Here is a 21097-nt window from a genome sequence, read left to right on the forward strand (position 1 = left end):
ATTAAAGAACAAACAAATAGAGATGAACAATACAATAACTGAAATGAAAATTACACTAGAAGCAATCAATAGCAGAATAACTGAGGCAGAAGAACGGATAAGTGACCTGGAAAACAGAATGGTGGAATTCACTGCTGCGGAACAGAATAAAGTAAAAAGAATGGAAAGAAATGAAGACAGCCTAAGAGACTTCTGGGACAACATTAAATGCAACAACATTCGTATTATAGGGGTCCCAGAAGGAGAAGAGAAAGAGAAAGGACCTGATAAAATATTTGAAGAGATTATAGTCGAAAACTTCCCTAATATGGGAAAGGAAATAGCCACCCAAGTCCAGGAAGTTCAGCGAGTCCCACACAGGATAATCCAAGGAGAAACACGCTGTAACACATAGTACTCAAATTAGCAAAAATTAAAGACAAAGAAAAATTATTAAAAGCAGCAAGGGAAAAACAAGAAATAACATACAAGGGAACACCCATAACGTTAACAGCTGATTTCTCAGCAGAAACTCTACAAGCCAGAAGGGAGTGGCATGATATACTTAAAGTGATGAAAGGGAAGAACCTACAAACAAGATTACTCTATCCACTAAGGATCTCATTCAGATTTGATGGAGAAATCAAAAGCTTTACAGACAAGCAAAAGCTAAGAGAATTCAGCACCACCAAACTAGCTCTACAACAAATGCTAAAGGAACTTCTCTTAGTAGGAAACACAAGAGAAGAAAAGGACATATAAAAAGAAACCCAAAACAATTAAGAAAATGGTAAGAAAAACATACATATTGAAAATTACCTTAAATGTGAATGGATTAAATGCTCCAATCGAAAGACACAGGCTTGCTAAATGGATACAAAAACAAGACCCATATATATGCTGTCTACAAGAGACCCACTTCAGTCCTAGGGACACATACAGACTGAAAGTGAGGGGATGGAAAAAGATATTCCATGCAAATGGAAATCAATAGAAATCTGGAGTAGCAATACTCATAACATGTAAAATAGACTTTAAAATAAAGAATACTACAAGAGACAAGGAAAGACACTACATAATGATCAAGGGATCAATCTAAGAAGAAGATATAACAATTATAAATATATATGCACCCAACATAGGAGCACCTCAATACATAAGGCAACTGCTAACAGCTATAAAAGAGAAAATCAGCAGTAACACAATAATAGTGGGGGACTTTTTTTTCTTTTGTGGTATGCAGGCCTCTCACTGTTGCGGCCTCTCCCATTGCGGAGCACAGGCTCTGGACGCACAGGCTCAGCAGCCATGGCTCACCAGCCCAGCCGCTCCGCGGCATGTGGGATCTTCCCAGACCGGGGCACGAACCTGTGTCCCCTGCATCGGCAGGCAGACTCTCAACCACTGCACCACCAGGGAAGCCCAGTAGTGGAGGACTTTAACACCTCACTTACACCAATGGACAGATCATCCAAAATGAAAATAAATAATAAAACACAAGCTTTAAATGACACAGCAGACCAGATAGATTTAATTGATATTTATAGGACATTCTATCCAAAAACAGCAGATTACACTTTCTTCTCAAGTGCGCATGGAACATTCTCCAGAATAGATCACATGTTGTGTCACAAATCAAGCCTTGGTAAATTTAAGAAAATTGAAATCATATCAAGCATCTTTTCTGGCCACAGCACTCTGAGATTGGAAACGAATTACAGGGAAAAAACCATAAAAAACACAAACACATGGAGGCGAAACAATACGTTACTAAATAACCAAGAGATCACTGAAGAAATCAAAGAGGAAATCAAAAAATACCTAGAGACAAATCACAATGAAAACACAACGATCCAAAACCTATGGGATGCAGCAAAAGCAGTCCTAAGAGGGAAGTTTATAACAATACAATCCTACCTCAGGAAAAAAACATCTCACATAAGCAATCTAACCTTTCACATAAAGGAACTAGAGAAAGAAGAAGAAGCAAAACCCAAAGTTAGCAGAAGGAAAGAAATCATAAACATCAGAGCAGAAATAAAAACAAAGAAAACAGTAGCAAAGATCAATAAAACTAAAAGCTGCTTCTTTGAGAAGATAAATAAAATTGATAAACCTTTAGCCAGACTCATCAAGAAAAAGAGGGAGAGGACTCAAATCAATAAAATTAGAAATGAAAAAGGAGAAGTTACGACAGACTCTGCAGAAATACAAAGCATCCTAAGAGACTACTACAAGAAACTGTATGCCAATAAAATGGGCAACATGGAAGAAATGGACAAATTCTTAGAAAGTTATAACCTCCCAAGACTGAACCAGGAAGAAATAGAAAATATGAATAGACCAATCACAAGTAATGAAACTGCGACTGTCATTAAAAATCCTCCAACAAACAAAAGTCCAGGATCAGAAGGTTTCACAGGTGAATTCTATCAAACATTTAGAGAAAAGCTAACACCCATCCTTCTCAAACTCTTCCAAAAAATTGTGGAGGAAGGAACACTCCCAAGCTCATTCTATGGGGCCACCATCACCCTGATACCAAAACCAGATAACGATACTACAAAAAAAGAAAATTACAGACCAATATCACTGATGAATATAGATTCAAAAATCCTCAACAAAATACTAGCAAGGAGAATCCAACAACACATTAAAAGGATCATACATCATCCTCAAGTGGAATTTAACCCAGTGATGCATGATTCTTGAATATACGCCAATCAATCAATGTGATACAACATATTAACAAATTGAAGAAGAAAAACCATATGATCATCTCAATAGATGCAGAAAAAGCTTTTGACAAAATTCAACACCATTTATGATAAAAACTCTCCAGAAAGTGGGCATAGAGGGAACCTACCTTAACATAATAAAGCCTGTATATGACAAACCCACAGCAAACATCATTCTCAGTGGTGAAAAACTGAAAGCATTTCTTCTAAGATCAGGAACAAGACAAGGATGCCCACTATCACCACTATTATTCAACATAGTTCTGGAAGTCCTAGCCACAGCAATCAGAGAGGAAAAAGAAATAAAAGGAATACAAATTGGAAAAGAAGAAGTAAAACTGTCACTGACTACAGATGACATGATACTATACATAGAGAATCCTAAAGATGCCACTAGGAAACTACTAGAGCTAATCAATGAATCTGGTAAAGTTGCAGGATACAAAATTAATGCAGAGAAATCTCTTTCATTCCTGTACACTATTGATGAAAAATATGAAAGAGAAATTAAGGAAATACTCCCATTTACCACTGCAACAAAAAGAATAAAATACTTAGAAATAAACCTACCTAGGGAGACAAAAGACCTGTATGCATAAAACAATAAGACACTGATGAAAGAAATTAAAGAGGATACCAATAGATTGAGAGATATACCATGTTCTTGCATTGGAAAAATCAATATTGTGAAAATAACTATACTACCCAAAGCAATCTACAGATTCAATGCAATCCCTATCAAATTACCAATGGCATTTTTTTAAGGAGCTAGAACAAAAAATCTTAAAATTTCTATGGAGACACAAAAGATCCCGAATAGCCAAACAGTCTTGAGTGAAAAAAATGGAGCTGGAGGAATCAGACTCCCTGACTTCAGACTGTACTACAAAGCTACAGTAATCAAGACAATATGGTACTGGCACAAAAACAGCAACATCGATCAATGAAACAAGATAGAGGGCCCAGAGATAAAACCACACACCTATGGTCAACTAATCTATGACAAAGGAGGCAAGGATATACAATGGAGAAAAGACAGTCTCTTCAATAAGTGGTGCTGGGGAAACTCAACAGCTACATGTGAAAGAATGAAATTAGAACACTTCCTAGCACCATACACAAAAATAAGCTCGAAATGGATTAGAGAGCTAAATGAAAAACCGGACACTATAAAACTCTTAATGGAAAACATAGGAAGAACACTCTCTGACATAAATCACAGCAAGCTCTTTTTTGATCCACCTCCTAGAGTAATGGAAACAAAACCAAAAATAAACCAATGGGACCTAATGAAACTTCAAAGCTTTTGCACAACCAAGGAAACCATAAACAAGACGAAACGACAACTCTCAGAATGGGAGAAAATATTTGCAAACGAATCAACAGACAAAGGATTAATCTCCAAAATATAAAAACAGCTCATGCAGCTCAATATTAAAAAAACAAACAACCCAATCCAAAAATGGGCAGAAGACCTAAATAGACCAAGAAGACATACAGATGGCCAAGAAGCACATGAAAAGCTGCTCAACATCACTAATAATTAGAGAAATGCAAATCAAAACTGCAATGAGGTATCCCCTCACATCAGTTAGAACGGGCATCATCAGAAAATCTACAAAAAACAAATGCTGTAGAGGGTGTGGAGAAAAGGATACCCTCTTGCACTGTTGTTGGGAATGTAAATTGATACAGCCACTATGGAGAACAGTATGGAGCTTCCTTCAAAAACTAAAAATAGAATTACCATATGACCCAGCAATCCCACTACTGGGCATATACCCAGAGAAAACCATAATTCAGAAAGACACATGCACCCCAATGTTCACTGCAGCACGATTTACAATAGCCAGGTCATGGAAGCAACCTAAATGCCCATCGACAGACGAATGGATAAAGAAGAAGTGGTACATATATATAATGTAATATTACTCAGCCATGAAAAGGAACGAAATTGGGTCATTTGTAGAGACGAGGATGGATCTAGGGACTGTCATACAGAGTGAAGCAAGTCAGAAAGAGAAAAACAAATATCGTATATTAATGCATATATGTGGAACCTAGAAAAATGGTACAGATGAACTGGTTTGCAGGGCAGAAATTGAGACACCGATGTAGAGAACAAACATTTGGACACCAAGGGGGGAAAGTGGCGGGGGCTGTTTGTGGTGGTGTGATGATTTGGGCAATTGGGATTGACAGGTATACAGTGATGTGTATAATGACTAATAAGAACCTGCTGTATAAATAAATAAATAGATAAACAAATAAATAAAAAGAAAGTACAAAGTCAAAGTCCGCATCTCATACCCCATTCTCTCAACTCTTCACTCAAAGGCATTTGCTGTTAAGGGTGATATATATCCTTCTGTCCATTGTACATAGAATTGCTTGAGTGAATGAAAAGGCAATGTCCTTGGAATGGAATTTTAGAGTGAAAGTTTTGTGTTTTCAACTGTTGAAAGAAAATACCTACTGTATACTAAGCGTTTTAAATGGACATGATCAATCCATATAAATACACAGCTAAAGTGAAGTGAGAACTCAGTCTTGCCCCATCTCCTTAACAGCGCTGGGCCAGCTCAAAGATGGTAGACCAGTACTGCCCCGAAGGGGCTTTGGAAATTTGTAGGAGAAAGGGTATTCTGTTGTCACAATGATTGGGAGGGTGGAATAAGGGGCTGGGACATTAGACGTGCTGCAGTGCATATGGCAGTCTCACTGAATGAACAATTGTCCTGTGTCCCATACAATCTACAAATATTTTGGTGGGCATTCATGTTGGTGAAGAATCTTTATTATCCTGGGCCCAGTGCCTGGCTACATTTTACATATAAATGCATCCACAGTATTTTTTTTTCCTTTGTCATATTTTTAATATACATTGAATTTTCCAGGAATACAGCCACCATGTAAATAGAGAGTTAAACGTTTTGGAAAGTTGCGTCACTGTGACATTTTAAGTCCTAAACCAACATATTTTTATTAGTCTCTATTTATAACTAGTGCGTTCACAGTGATTCTATTTGTAATCTGACTATGCTACCACTATACCCAAGCTTATACATAATGATATATATGTTTATTATATAAATTACTTGCCTTTTGGTTCCTTTTATATTGTGTTTAGGGTATGTTGTTCATATTTTTTAAAAGTATGTGTATAGTAAATTATATCATCTATAAACTCTAAAAAAAAAAGAGTAGTGGCCACTCGTGTTGGCTGAAAAAGCAAATAGACTTATAAGAATGGGTAAGCCAAAGCCTGGAGCATATAAAGTTGAAAAAAGCTTTAAATTTGTGCATTTTGAGCAACATGCACTTTCCTAAACTTCTGGTCTGAGTGTAAATTCTTATATCTTTTGTGGTGGGCAGTGTTGGCAAATTGTACCAAAAATGATAATAATAATCCAATCTCATTGGCATAGCAATTCTATTCTTAGAAATGTATCATAAAAAACTAAACAAAGGTGACTTCCCTGGTGGCACAGTGGTTAAAAATCCACCTGCCAATGCAGGGGCCACAGGTTCGAGCCCTGGCCCAGGAAGATCCCACATGTCGCGGAGCAACTAAGCCCGTACGCCACAACTACTGAGCCTGTGCTCTACAGCCCGTGAGCCACAACTACTGAGTCTGCATGCCACAACTACTGAAGCCCACACACCTAGAGCCTGTGCTCTGCAACAAACAGAAGTCACCACAATGAGAAGCCTGTGCACCGCAATGGAAGAGTAGCCCCTGCAACTAGAGAAAGCCCCCACACAGCAACAAAGACACAAGGTCAAAAAAAAACTGAGCAAAAGAATATGTAAAAATTTAGCTACAAGGATATTAACCATAATATTACTTATTAAAGTGAAAAAATTCGAAAGAATATCAATTTAATAATTAGATATTTATTTCATTTTTTCTTTATCCTTAATAGACTTCATTTTTTTACAGCAGTTTTACATTCACAGCAAAATTGAGCAGAATATACAGAGTTCCTCTGTATTCCCTGCACTCCTCCCCTCACGTGAACAGTCTCCCCCACAGTCAACACCCTGCCACCAGTGGTACATTTGTTACAATTCATTAACCTGTATTGATGCAACATTATCACTCAAAGTGCATGCTTTGCATTACAGTTCATTCGATGTACAATCTGAGTTTTGACAAATATATAATTACATGTATCCACCATTACAGTAGTATTACTGCCCTAAAAATACTTGGTGCTCTGCCTGTTCATCCCTTCCTCCCCCCCGCCCCCAACTCCTGGCAACCGCTGATCTTTTAAGTGTCTCCATAGTTTTGCCTTTTCTGGAAGGTCATAGTGTTGGAATCATTAACATGCAGGCTTTTCAGATTGGCTTTTTTCGCTTAGTAATAGGAATTTAGGTTTTTTTCATGTCTTTTCATGGCTTGATAGCTCATTTATTTTAGTGCTGAATAATATTCCATTGTCTGGATGCATTATGGTTTATTTATCAACTCACCTATTGAGGGACATCTTGGTTGCTTCCAAGGTTAAGCTACTTTGAATAAAGCTGCTATAAACATGCACGAGCATGTTTTTGTGTGGATATAAGTTTTCAGTTCATTTGGGTAAATATCAAGGCGCACAATTGCAGGATCATTTGGTAATATTATGTTTAGTTTTGTAAGAATCTGCCAAATTGTCTTCCAAAGTGACTACACCATATTGCATTCCAACCAACAATGAATCAGGGTTCCTGTTGCTACACATCCTTGACAGCATTTGGTGTTGTCACTGTTTTGGATTTTCATCATTCTAATAGGTATATAGTGGAATCTTATTGTTGTTTTAATTTGCAATTTCCTAATGGCATATGATGTTGAGTATTTTTTCATATGCTTGCTTTCTATGTGTATATCTTTTAAAATGACATGTCTTTTCAGACATTTTGATTATTTTTACCTGGGCTCTTCATTTTCTTATTGTTGAGTTTTAAGTATTCTTTGTATATTTTTGATAACAGTCCTTTATCAGATATACCTTTTACAAATATTTCCTCCCAGTCTGTGACTTGTCTTCACATTTTCTTGACAGCGTCTTTCATAGAGGATCTTTGTTTAAAAAAAATTAGGGCACTTCTATGAGGTAAAATACAGCCACTTCAAAAGATACCACAGAAGAATATTAGCATAAATGTGTCCTCGCAGTGTATTGAGTGAAGCACTCAGATCTCAGATATGATGTGTGTGTGTGTGTGTGTGTGTGTGTGTGTGTGTGTGTATGTGTGTATGTGTGTTAGTTGGAGAGACATATGGATAGCTAGATAGATACATGTATTAGTCAGGGTTCTCCAGAGAAAGAGAACCAATAAGAGATTATCTATCGATCTATCTCTCTATACCTATATATGTAAAGGGATTGGCTTACATGATTATGGAGCCTAAGTCCCAAGATATGCAGTTGGTAAGCTGGAGACCCAGGAAAGCCAATGTATAGTTCCAGTCCTAGTTCAAAGGCCTGAGAAACAGGAGAGCCAATGATATAAGTTCCAGTCCAAAATCTGGCCAAAATCTGGCAGGCTTGAGATGCAAGAATCACTGATGTTTCAGTTCTAGTCTAAAGGCAGGAAAAGACTAATGTCCCAGCTCAAGCCAGTCAGAGAGGAGGAGTTCTTTCTTGTTTGAAAGAAGATCAGACTTTTTGTTCTATTCAGGACTTCAACTAACTGGATGAGGACCACCAATGTCAGAGAGAGCAATCTGCTTTACTCAGTCTACCAATTCATATATGAATCACATCCCAAAACACCCTCACAGACACATCCCAAATAATGTTTGACCAAATATCTGAGCACCTCGTGGCCCAGTCATGTTCACATATAAGATTATCACAGATCCACCCTTGTCAACGTGGCCCCAATACACATCTCCTTAAATCACAATTAATCACCAAATAGAGACAATAAGAAGCTCATAAGTCCATTTAACATGATACAGCTATCCTGCGTACAACTGAAAACACACTAGCCTCTTTCCCAGAAGAGGAGGTAGTCCCTGAGTGATGCTTACTCTTTTCCTTGATATCTCCTAACTTAAATACCATGAAGTAAAATGAACAACAATACTTAAATACTATGATATAAAGTCAATACATCTTATACTATATGTCCAGGGAATAAGAGAGTAAAGAAAACGAAGATCAATCAATCTATCTATCTATCCAGATATACAAATGTATTCATAAGAAAATAAGGAAGAAATATTCATGACGATTACAGTCCTATGTATGTAACTGGTCATGTGGTCATAGCTGGTATTTATAACTACCTTCTCTTGCTACCCATTCTGTTATTCCCTTTGCCTTCAGCAAGTACTTCAGTTGGTCATGTTGGTTGTTTACCTGGTGGGGTGACCCAAATCTTTATTTCTGAAAAGTCTGGGCCATTAGTAGTCCTGCCCAGATTGAGTTGTTGTAGTTTTACATTGACCTTAATCAATGGTCATGGTAATAATAAGAGAAACCCTAAGGTATCTCCCATATTCCAGACATTCTCTTCCTTACCCCCATCATGAAATAGTAGTCCAATTACCCTGTAGCAGTCAGGACCAATCACCCCAACCAGCACATTAACTCCCTTCTTTGCCTCTTGATTCAGAGGCTTTATGAGCCCAAAGTGGTCAGGTGGTAGTCTTAACTTGCAGTTCAGTGGAATCATGGTTGTGCCTCCTGTCGGAATCATTCCTGTCTTTGGAATTAAGACCTCTAGGTCTGCAGAGCATAAGGTCGTGTGAACAGGAAGCAAAAATTTTGGTAGAGAGTCACTATGGTTAATGGTGAGTGGTGCCACTCCCGTTTCCACCCCCTTTTTTTCTAGACCTGTGAATCCTGGCTATGGGAGAAACAGGACCATAAATTGAATGCTGATTCAATGCATATACAGCCTTCTGGAAAACCTTGTCCCCACCCTACAAGGTATTGCAACTAGCTGGCATTATAACTGAGTTTTCAAAAGGCCATTACAACACTCTATCAAGCTACCTGCTTCAGAATGGTGGGGAACGTGGTAAGACCAGTGAATTCCATGATCATAGGCCCATTGCTGCACCTCTTTTACTGTGAAGTGAGTTCCTGAATCAGAAGCAATGCTGTCTGGAATAATATAATGATGGATAAAACATTCTATAAGTCCATGGATGGCAGTTTTGGCAGAAGCATTGCATGAAGGGAAGACAAATCCATATCCACAGTAAGTGTCTATTCCAGTAAGAAAAAAAAACCACTTCTCCTTCCATGATGGAAGAAGTCCAGTATAATCAATCTGCCATCAGATAACTGGCTGATTACCCTAGGGAATAGTGCCATATCAAGATTCAGGGGCTTCCCTGGTGGCACAGTGGTTGAGAGTCCGCCTGCCGATGCAGGGGACATGGGTTCATGCCCCGGTCCGGGAAGATCCCACATGCTGCGGAGCGGCTGGGCCCGTGAGCCATGGCCGCTGAGCCTGCGCGTCCGGAGTCTGTGCTCCGCAACGGGAGAGGCCACAGCGGTGAGAGGCCCGCGTACTGCAAAAAAAAAAAAAAAAAAAAATTCAGCATTGGTGTCTCCTGCTAGCAGATTGGGCATTCAGCAGTAGCCTTAGCCAGGTTGGCCTTGGTGGGTGAAAGTCCATGTTGCTGAGCCCATGAATAACCTCTATTCCTGCCACTATGACTACGTTGTTCATGAACCCTATGAGAGGGGTGGCTGTGGAAAGAGGTTGACTGGTATCCACAGGAAGCATTGTCCTATCCATTTGATTATTAAAATTCCCTTCTACTGTGGTCATCTTTTGATGAACATTCATATGGGACACAGGTATTTTCACATTTTTGCCCCATTCAAAGAGTTCTATCCACATACCTCTTTCCCAAATTTCCTTGTCACCAATTTTCCAATCATGTTTCCTCCAAGTCTCTGACCATCCAGCCAAACCATTGGCCAAACCGACCATGAATCAGTATATAATCTCACATTTGGCAATTTTTTCTTCCAAACAAAGTGAACAACCGTGTGTACTGCTTGAAATTCTTCCCAAGGGGAAGATCTCCCTTTATCCCTTCAGTAATGTCCCAGAGAGGGGTTGCAGCGCTACAGCTGTCCACTTTGGGGTGGTACCTGCATATCATGTAGAACTATCTGTAAATCAGGCCCAGATCTTCTCTTCCTCTAGCAGCTGATTATAGTGAACTCCCCATGAGGCTATAGGTGCAGGTTGGGAGAGAGAAAGTTGGGTAACAAAAATGGGGACTAATGGCATTTGGTCCACTTATTCATGTAACTTACTTGTGCCTTTAGGGCCTGCTTGGACCCAATCACGTATATAACAGTTCCATTTGAATGATGGAATGCTGTTATGCACACCCAATTTTATGGCTTGGTGGGTCAGATAACACCCAGTTCCTGATGGGCAGCTCAGGTTACATGGTAACTTTGTGGCCCATGGTTAATGTTCAGTCTCTACTAAGTCCCAGTAGCAGGCCAAGAGCTGTTTCTCAAAAGTGGTGAAGATAAACACAGAGGGTGGCAGGGCTTTGCTCATAAGTCCTAATGTCCCTGCTGCACTATTGATTCTGCTGGATCATATTTGCTTGATGGCCTGGACCTATCACAGAGGCTTCTCATTTTTGGGTCCCACTCAAAACTAGCAGCTTTTTGGGTCACTCACTAGGTGGCCAGGATAACACACTCAAATGAGGGATATGTTGCCTCCAAAAATCCAGTGACACCTACAAAAAACTATGCCTCTTTTTTGGTTGTAGGAGGGGTCAGATGCAACAACTTATCTTTCACCTTAGAGGGGATATCTCTACATACCCCACACCACTGGACCCATAGAAATTTTAATGAAGTAGAAAGTCCCTGAAATTTGTTGAATTTATTACCCTCTGATGGGCAAAATTCTTACAAATAAGTCTAAAATAGTTGCTACTTCTTACTAGTCCAATTAGCATAATGTCATCAATGTAATGGACCTATCTTGTGGAATGAGAAGGCATTCAAGATGTCTACAAACTAAATTATGGCACAGGGTGGAGAGTTGATATACTCCTGAGGTAGGACAATGAAGGTGTATTGCTGGCCTTGCCAACTGAAAGCAAACTGTTTCTGTCACTCTTTACTAAAAGATCTAGAGAAAAAAGCATTGGCTAGATCAGTAGCTTCCTACCAGGTACTAGGGGATGTGTTTATTTGCTGGAGAAATGAAACCACATCTGATACAGCAGCTGCAAATGGAATCTGCTCCTGGTTTGGCTTGCGACAATCCACTCTTATTCTCCAAAATCGATCTGTGTTCTGCACAGGACAAATATGTGAGTTGAATGGGGAGGTATTAGGAATCACCACCCTTGTTTATCTCACGGCCTTGATCATAACTCTAATCTCTGCAACCCCTCCAGCAATGCAGTGTTGCTTTTCATTTACTATTTTTCTAGGTAGAGGCATTGCTTCCACTTAGTCTTTCACACCATAAGGGAACTACAGGTCAGGGAACCAATGTGAGGCTGCTGAGTATATCTATTCAAATTATGCATTTTGGAACTGGAGGAACAATCACGTGATGAATTTGGGGGCTCACTGTGTCGACTGTGAGATAGACTGGAGCTAAAACTCCACTGATCACCTGACCTCTGTCTGTGGATCACAGTGACCTTTGGGTCTTGTGGAGTTAGTGTCAGTTTAGAGTCAATGTCTAGTAGTCCCCAAAAGGTTTGATTATTTCCTTTTCCCAAATGCACAGTTACCCTGCTAAAAGACCACAGACACTTTTATGAGAGGCTGGAAGAAAGATGAACAGTATAAATATTTCGTAGTGTGCTGAGGTCCTTCCTCAAGAATCATGGCCTTCCCTTCGTTTTGGGTCTGTAAACTGGCTCAATACTATGAATTAATTTGGGAGGGGCATGACTCTTTGTTTTTATGATTCAGGTTAGACATTTGTTCACTTGAACTAGAACTTTCCTGCTTGTATGGATTAAGTAAGAATTAAGAAAGTTTCCTATCTATTTCACTTCTAGGAACACCGTGATCAACTAGCCAAGGCCACAGGTCTATGCTAGTCAGACTATTCTGACTCCTTCTTTGACTATGCTGTCCATTGTGGTAACAATACTCACCTTGCCTTTGGCAGTTGAGTGCTGCCACTTGGTCCCTGCCACCCCAGAATTCAATTACTCCCATTGCATTTAGGTTTCCCAACTGAAAAATGCAGTTCCCAACGTATGTTCTGGCCTAAAGAGAAGAGCAAGCACAGAGTTCTTCAAGGATGTCAGGGTTCAGGTCACAAATTTATATCTCATTGTATTGGTAGAAGGTATCTCTTCTGTACCCTCCCAGGGTGGGTGAGTAGATCTAAAATGACAAATCCACTTTAAAATACCTATTTCTCTAAACCTTTGAATCCCTTCCTCTACATTAGACCAAGGTAGGTCCAGCATTTCTAACTTGCTCACTTCGGTCTGCCTTTTGGTCCATGTTTTAGCCAACCAACCAAACTGTCAGAGCCTTTTCTAACTCTCCAACCTGTAACATTAAATGCAGAATCTTTGATTAGCGAGCACGTATCCATAAATTTGGGCTGATCCAACTTTATATTCCTTCCACCATTATCCCACACCTTTGATACCCATTCCTACCCATTTTCTCCAGACATCTGTCTGCATAAGATGGAAAACTCAAGTAGTTCTTTTGTAGAGTGCACCTCCCCATGGGTCACAGTTTGTGTCTCACTTTTAGAGTCCTGCTGGAACTTGAATCTAGTTACAGAACTAGAAGCAACGATTGGTGATGGAGTGGGTCCTGAGGAGACTCAGAATTCTTTTGCATGGCAACTACCTCAGGAGAAGCCATTACAGTTTCCTCAGGTAATGCTGGATTAATCCCCTCCAATGCGGGTAAAGAGTCTGCTACCACTGAGGGTTGAGAGGCTTCTTCCACTGGCAAAGAATACTTGTCAGAATTTAGGAGCTCAATGTCCTCAGCTTCATCAGGGTCTTCCCACACATCCCCATTCCAATTTACAGGATGTCATTCTTTCCCAATCAATGCCCTCATGTTAAACCACAGACCATGTGAGACTGGGAGTTCAATTTGCATTGTAATTTAACCAATTGCCAGAAGAGATACTGCATTTGATTTTCCCTTGAACTGGGAATTCAAATCTCTGAGCTCATTTTTTGCTTTCCCCACTTTGTCCGGCAACATCAGATCTTCCTCTTCTTAAAACGTCATCAGTCCTATCAGATTAGAACTCCATCCTTATGACTTCATTTAACCTTAATGACTTCCTAAAAGCTCTACTCCAAATATAATCACATTCAGGGTTGGGGCTTCAACATGTGAATTTTGGGAGACACAATTCAGTTCATAACAATAGATAATAGCATACTCAATGAGACCATTTCAAATTATTATCCACAAGTATTTCAAGTTGTTAAGACTTCAAGAAACACTGCAGTGGATTTGTTATTGTTGTTATAAGAATGAGCACTTCAGTGGTAATGAATGTAGAGCAAGTAGGGATCCATTTTTCAGAGAAAAGGCTACAACTGGAAATTTGAAGGCTTGGCAATGGTCTGGTGGTTCCAGGCAATTGGAACTGTGCCAACTGTATCCCATACATATTGGTATATTGACCTTGGGAATTTTGGGGGAAGAGGCAATTGGCAAAGGAGCCTTCTGAGAGGAAGGGAATCAAGTACTAGACCCTTTTTCTAAGAAGTTCAAAGTTACTGCAGTATATCTTATGCCCTGAGGTGTCGCTTACTAATGTGATCGTTTAAGAAGCAACATCAATTTTACTACCCACCCCCTCTGCCAACCAGGGGTACTCATTTTTATTGAGAAGAAGTTTGAACTGTGACTTCCACTGCATATGAGAGCTTCATTTAAGAAAGGAAGAGGATTGGTTCCTGGTGTCAGGGAGGAATGAATCTTTCTCTACTCTTCTAGGTTCTTTTGGCTGGTCTAAGAATTAAATTGACATGAGTAGGTTAACATGAGAAAATCAAACAAAAGTTTAATAACATGTATATATGAGAGAGACCCAGGAGAACTGAGTAACTTGCCAAAATGGCCGAAGCCGTCGCCTTAAATATCATCTTCAGCTAGAGACAAAAGGGGATGTTGGGAATAGGGGTTGGGGACTTCAAAGGGAAGGAAGGCAATTTATATGGAGATGGAAAAGCAAATGTTTGGTAAATAAATGTATGCTGGGCCAGGCAGAGACAGTGGGAGACAGAGAGGAATTGTAACAAACAGACTTTGCTAGGTTCCTCCCTGTCTACACACCTAGTTCATAGTATAATTATCTATGGTAATATCTCCCTTCCTGGAACAGGTCCTATATCTACATTCTTTAGGCATTTAGGGGGAAGGTCAGAGTTTGTTTCTGAGTTTTTTGGGCCTTGATTGTTCTCAGCTCAAAATAACCCGCATGCCAAAGAGACATTTTGAGGTGTCAAGTTTTGCTCCCCTACGCTGGTGTGGCATGTTCCTCCTCCTGGATTTCTGTTGATCCTTCCTGGCTCCATGAAGATGCCAAAACAAATAAAGATGTGTTTGAGACCTTGTCTACTGTGGCATGCATCATATATAGGTGAGTGTAACACTGGAAGAAGAAGCTTCCTTTTTCTTTCTCTTACACTCTATCAGATGGCTTGTGTAGATCACTTGGAAACTCCTTAATGTGTACAGGAGTCTGTACCAGTCTGAACTGGTACCAGTCAGTCTGGAACAGTCTGAACCATCTGTTCTTATGTGGACCAACTGATATATAATGTAGCAAAAACAGCAGCAGAAAGTGGACGAGAAGTCTTATCAGATTTTCCAATATTTTCTCCCACTGGGCAATAGTAACCGGGTTTGATCTCTTGGATTGTTTAAAGCCCTGAAGATTTGGGACTTATCATAGGAAAGGAAAACCCAACAAGGGAAGAAACAATATTTTCCGGTAAATCAGTTGGGAGTTTGGGATCAAAATATTTTAAATATTAAGAAAAATGTACCACAGGATGATGAAAGATATATCCATTAGATAATAGATGAAAAGAGAAAGAAATATGGATATGGATAAAGAGATTTTATATATATATATATAATATACATATATATACAGTATCCATATATATATTCACACAGTATACACAGTATCTATCTATCTATCTACCTATCTATGTCTATGTTTATATTTATAATTTTACCTCATGCAACTAACAGTCATTATGTCTGTGGCTAATTTTTATCCATACAGTTAAATTTTTCAACAAGAGTATTGATTCTTAATAAGAAATACATATAAATGATTTTTAATTTTAAAAAGAATGCTCTCTTCCTAGAAGAAAGAATTTCAAAAAGAAAGATTTCTCATTCTGAGGATGTTAACCCTTTGTAGATATGTTTGTGCAAGTGAGAGTCAATGTTTCGAAGGCTATTCAACTCAGCTGTAGGCCACTGGTTTTTTGCAGGAAAAGTGATTATTTTTTGTGATAACATAAGGATTTCTGTTATTTTATGTGAATCATCATTGTTGATGTAATTCATCTAGGAGTTAACAAAATAATTAAGTGCTACATTTTCCTTATTATCTCAATCCATTCTTGCTTCAGTCACCTCATGTGGTTAACTCAGCTTGTCAAGTTTGGATTTTTCTTTTGTTGATATGTCAGGCCAGCAAACGGTTTCCCACTCTCAGATCCCTGTGGATAAAAAAAAAAAGAAGAAAAGTCAAAATAGAATGTGCTTTCCTTTAGATTGTCCTCTCATTTTGCTACAGACCTCAAAAGATCAGAAAAAAAAAGGGATTTTTCCCAAACATTTTATTTAGCAGATCTAATTTAGGGATATAAAATGTAACAATAATTAATACTTGGCTTTCCATAATAAAAAAATATATGTTTTGCAAATTGTGAGAGATGAATTTCTCTGGTAATCCTGTATAATCTTATTTCACAGAGCTGGCATTTGTGTCAACAATTTTGTTCCTCAAAAGAACTGTTTGAGGTGTCAGTCTTGCTTTGTGTATGGGGGTAGAGGGGGCAGCAGCGGGGGCAGGGGGTAGTGGTTACTTCGTGTAGTTCTGTAGAGCATGGAGCACAAGAAAAGGGCAGTGGAGAACCAGGAAGAAAGCCTCATCAATTTGCCTCCTCTCTTTTTCTCCATACGTGCAAATATACCACCTGTCCAGTGCTCTAGTATTGCCGTGGTCAGGGACATACAAGCAGTGCGGTCTGGGGGGAAAGTTGAAGGACTGAGCAAGACTGTCTCTGAAATATCTGCTTGGTAGCCTAAGATTCATTTAAACTACTAAATACCTCTATCAGGATTACCCAGATCATTGGTCAGAGGCAAACTTAAAGATGAATAGGGACTCACTTGTGCCTCAGTATCCTTATATGTAAAATGAGAATAATTGAGTCGTTGTGGGAATGAAATGGGATAATAAAATACTTACAGTAGTATATATCATATAGTGCTCACAGAATCGTAGCTATTATTGTTATTATTATGTGGTTCTTGGGCATTATGTGGGTGAGGTGAATAAAGGTGGAACCATGGAAAGGAAAGGGGACTAGGTAATACCTGGAAATGATACAAACAAAATGAGAAGAATACAGTTTCATTTGCTATCTGAGAAACTTACCTGAAGTTTACATTTTCAAAGAAAAAAGAGGACATTTATACCTTTGTATACTCCTGCAATCAGAGTTCACATGTTTGTGTACCATCTTCTTAATGACATTTCTTCTTAGTCCCAGGAAAGACCACTGGAGTCCAAGCCTCAGAGAATTACTTAGGGCTCAAAACTGGGCACCTAAGGAAGTGGAGGCCAGGCTTAAAATCCCAAGAACTAGAGAAATAATTCTCTTCATTAAGGGAACTCCCAGGGGAGGGAGGTTTGTATTATAATTAGTATAATCATTGTTATCCTGGTAGAGGAACTGACATGAACTAATGTTGGAAGCTGAGTAGGTGTTGTCAATTGAATGAGAGACCCTGAGGGCGGGGTGGTTGGAGGGGTGTTCAGGAAGAGAGAGTTGTGTGAGCCAAAGCAGACAGGTGTGAGCGAGCATTAGGCTTGAAAAAAAGCAGTTTAAGTCCTTTTGTGATGCTTGAACACAGAATGCAAGAGAGAGATGGCAAAGAGAAAAAAAGCCAGCGAGGCAGGGGAGAATCAGATTTCCGGTGGTCTTGTAGACTGTAACAAGAAATCTGGATTTTCCTTTCATAATTAATAAGGTTTTATGGCTGAAGACTCAAGAGCGGGAGACTAGAAGAGTATAGCAAGAAGCCAGATAAGGAATGATGGGGGCTGAAACTAAGAAATATCAGTGGGGACTGTAAGGAAGATAAGGATACAAGAGAAGGTAAGAATCCATAAGTGGAGGTAGTTACAATAAAAAAGTAAAGCACACATGATCTTCCAATTAAAGATTTTATTTAATGAGATGTTTTACAAAATTATTTAAAATATGAAGTCATGTTTGCTTATACATTTAGCTATTTGTTTTTATTGATAATAATAGATTACATGAAATTAGGACTTTCCCAGAAAGTGGAGCCAGAGTATTTTTGGATCTATAGCCCTGGAATCTGGCAAAGACACCAAGCTTCTGTAACTTTATTTCTACCTCAGAGGTCAGTATTGGTCTAGGAAGGTCCTAGATAACCTGATATAATATGGGGCTGGTGCAGAATGAAATCTCTAACTTCTATTATTAAGATTAATACTCTAAGCTAACTCTAGGTACCTCACTCAGTTTCAGGCACTCCTCAAACTTTGGAGTTCTAATAGTGTTGAAAGGAGATCTATGGACCAGTGATTGGTATAGAAGAGTTCCACAGAATTCTATAAATTCTGGAACAAGCAGTATCCATAGGTATAGGTTAAGTCTACCCCATGGTCTATATTTTCAAAGCCACATTGCATTGCCCTGACAGGTTTGTTGTGTGACACCAAACGTGTCATTTGCTGGATCTGTTTGTCCTCCTTGGGTGTCAAAATTCCATTTTGACATAATCTTTTCCTATGCCCATTAAGGGTTTATTACAAAGTAAAGAGTTAAATAAGCCACCCAGATATTTTGGGAAGCAACCCAGAACCAAAGCATCAATAATAAAACTCAAGTCAACTTCCTATATATCAAAGCACCACATCCCAAAGGTCAAGGATGTAAAAAATGACCTTTACATTTTATACACTAAACACTGTTTAGTTATTTTCAAAAAATTATCAGAGAACATAGAAACCTTCAAACAGTAGTTAGATAGAAAATGGATAGAAAGTTTAAAAAGTGTTTATTCAGACTTTAGTGAACAAATATTTGTTTATTGCAAATCTATGTTATTATACATTTTACTTCCTATAACTCTAAATAAAAGCTAAAATGTAGGAGTACATGTGATCTAATCTATATTCCTAACCCTACTCAATAAGTAGCTATACCTTAAATACAAACTTATGCTCAAGCAAAATATAAAAGGATTATTATTTATAATATAAAGTAGAAGGCATATGCCTAGAGCCTGAATAACTGGTACCAATCTATTGTAGTACACTGCACTTAGAAGTGCTCATTTATTTTAGCGTAATGTCTTGTAAATAGTGCAGTGAGTTAAAAGACCAGCCTTGGTTCAAGAGGAAAGCTTGATGAAAATGGATCTAAGAACCAATAAAAACTCCAGCATATCTCAAGGAGAAATCTGAAACTCCAAATCATCATTCATAGCTTCCTATTAATTATAATTGGAGATAAATTCCCAGTTACTTCTCAGTTATGGGTACATCTCCCCAGTGACAGTCTAGTACAGATAGACCAGAAAAAAAAAAAGATGGGCAATTCTTGAAAGTCACTGGAGGATAAAACTTAGAGTTACATTTGGTTTCCTGTTCTAGAAGAGTGAGAGAAGATTACATGAAGGGGAAGAACTTGTTATTTTACTAAAGCCATTAAAAGATAATTCAGGGAGATCTCAAACCAAGTAACCATGTTGATAACATGCATTCCACTCTCATGTTTAAGACACAAAGGTCTCCATTTCTCTAAGGGAACTGCTTTTTCGGCATGACACACTCTCTCTCTTGCCTTGGAGCCAAGTAATTGGAACCCTAAACACACGGCGGAGCTTCTGTTGGAACCGGTTTCCAACAAAACAATACAAAAAGGGATTAATGCAGCTGTTGGTGAATCCCAGGAGGATGGCAAAAGGAAGTGCCAGGTCAATGACTGCTATAACTTCACAGCTATTAATGACACCCATCCAGGCCAGAGCATCCAGGAAGGTCAGAACATGGAAGGGAAGCCAACAGATGATGAACGCCAGAACAACAGCAGCTGCCATCTTCAGGACTTGGTCACGAGTTATTCTGTTCTTCCCATAGCTATTGGTCTTCAGTAGGTGTTTTCTGATTCCAAAATAGCATGTTGCTATGAATATTAAAGGGATAATAAAACCAAGGATATTTTTCATTAAGGCAATCCCAGCTGACCATTGGGCATACTTCTCAGGTGGGAAAGCCATAATGCAAGCATTCACTCCTAAATATTCAATTGTTCTGACATCTCGGAAGTAAAATGTTGGCAATGAGGACAGACAGGCCATACACCAAACAAGTGGAACTATATAAGATGCTTGCCAGGGATTTCTTCTTTGAGACAGAAAGGGGTAGATGACAGATTGGTACCTATCAACACTCATGCACGTGATAAAAAAAATGCTTGCAAACATGTTCAGGGTCAGGAAAGAACCAAAAACTTTACACATTACAGGTCCAAAGAGCCAGTCATATCTGTAAGAATAATAGGTTGCCCAGAGAGGAAGAGTAGCCAAAAGCAGTAAGTCAGCCACAGCCAGGTTGAAGATGTAAATGCTGGAAACCTTTTTAGGACCCTTTTGACAACAAAACAGTGTAACCACGATAGTATTGACAAGAAATCCAACCACAAAAATAATGTAGTAGAGAATAGGAATTGCATCTAAATGCTTATCTGATGGCTTATGGGAGCAGTTAAAGGTAGACTCATTGCCAGAAATGTTCACAGGTCCGACGGGAAGACTGCTGGTAATGTTTTTGCTGATGGTGGCAAGGGTGAAGTTGTCCTTCATATTGACTGAAATGTCAGCAGCTCCTAATTCTTACACCTTCTGGGGAAAAAAAAAACAAAAAAAAAACCCAACAAAAACCTCTCAGAGCACATACAGAATTTAGGACATCATCACGTCATTAGCATTTTAAAGGTTTGTTGAAAGCAAAAAATGGTGGATGGTTATAGACAATATTGGGAAACGGAAGCATGCCTTATGAAATAAGAATGGATTTTACTTCTTGAAGAAGAAAAGAGAGTTTTCTCAATAATACCAAGAAGCATCAAGACTGAAAATTCT

At 38.8% G+C, this 21097-nt stretch overlaps 2 protein-coding genes across 2 annotated transcripts in view; both read right to left on the reverse strand.

The window, feature by feature from the left end:
• LOC116747970 overlaps window positions 1-21097 on the reverse strand; it is a gene marked incomplete at both ends in the record, with an annotated part of 781548 nt that overhangs the window by 88491 nt on the left and 671960 nt on the right. The gene's annotated exons all lie outside the window — the stretch shown is intronic.
• Window positions 19313-20850, reverse strand: AGTR2 (angiotensin II receptor type 2). The gene has a single exon (XM_032620675.1). The coding sequence runs from the start codon at window positions 20816-20818 to the stop codon at window positions 19730-19732; it is 1089 nt and encodes a 362-aa protein (XP_032476566.1). The 5' UTR covers window positions 20819-20850; the 3' UTR covers window positions 19313-19729.

The sequence above is a fragment of the Phocoena sinus genome, chromosome X, assembly GCF_008692025.1.
Source record: "Phocoena sinus isolate mPhoSin1 chromosome X, mPhoSin1.pri, whole genome shotgun sequence".
Taxonomy (NCBI): domain Eukaryota; kingdom Metazoa; phylum Chordata; class Mammalia; order Artiodactyla; family Phocoenidae; genus Phocoena; species Phocoena sinus.

Coding starts and splice junctions, on each gene's coding strand:
- AGTR2 (XM_032620675.1), bottom strand. CDS start 20,818: ATGAAGGACAACTTCACCCTTGCCACCATCAGCAAAAACATTACCAGC.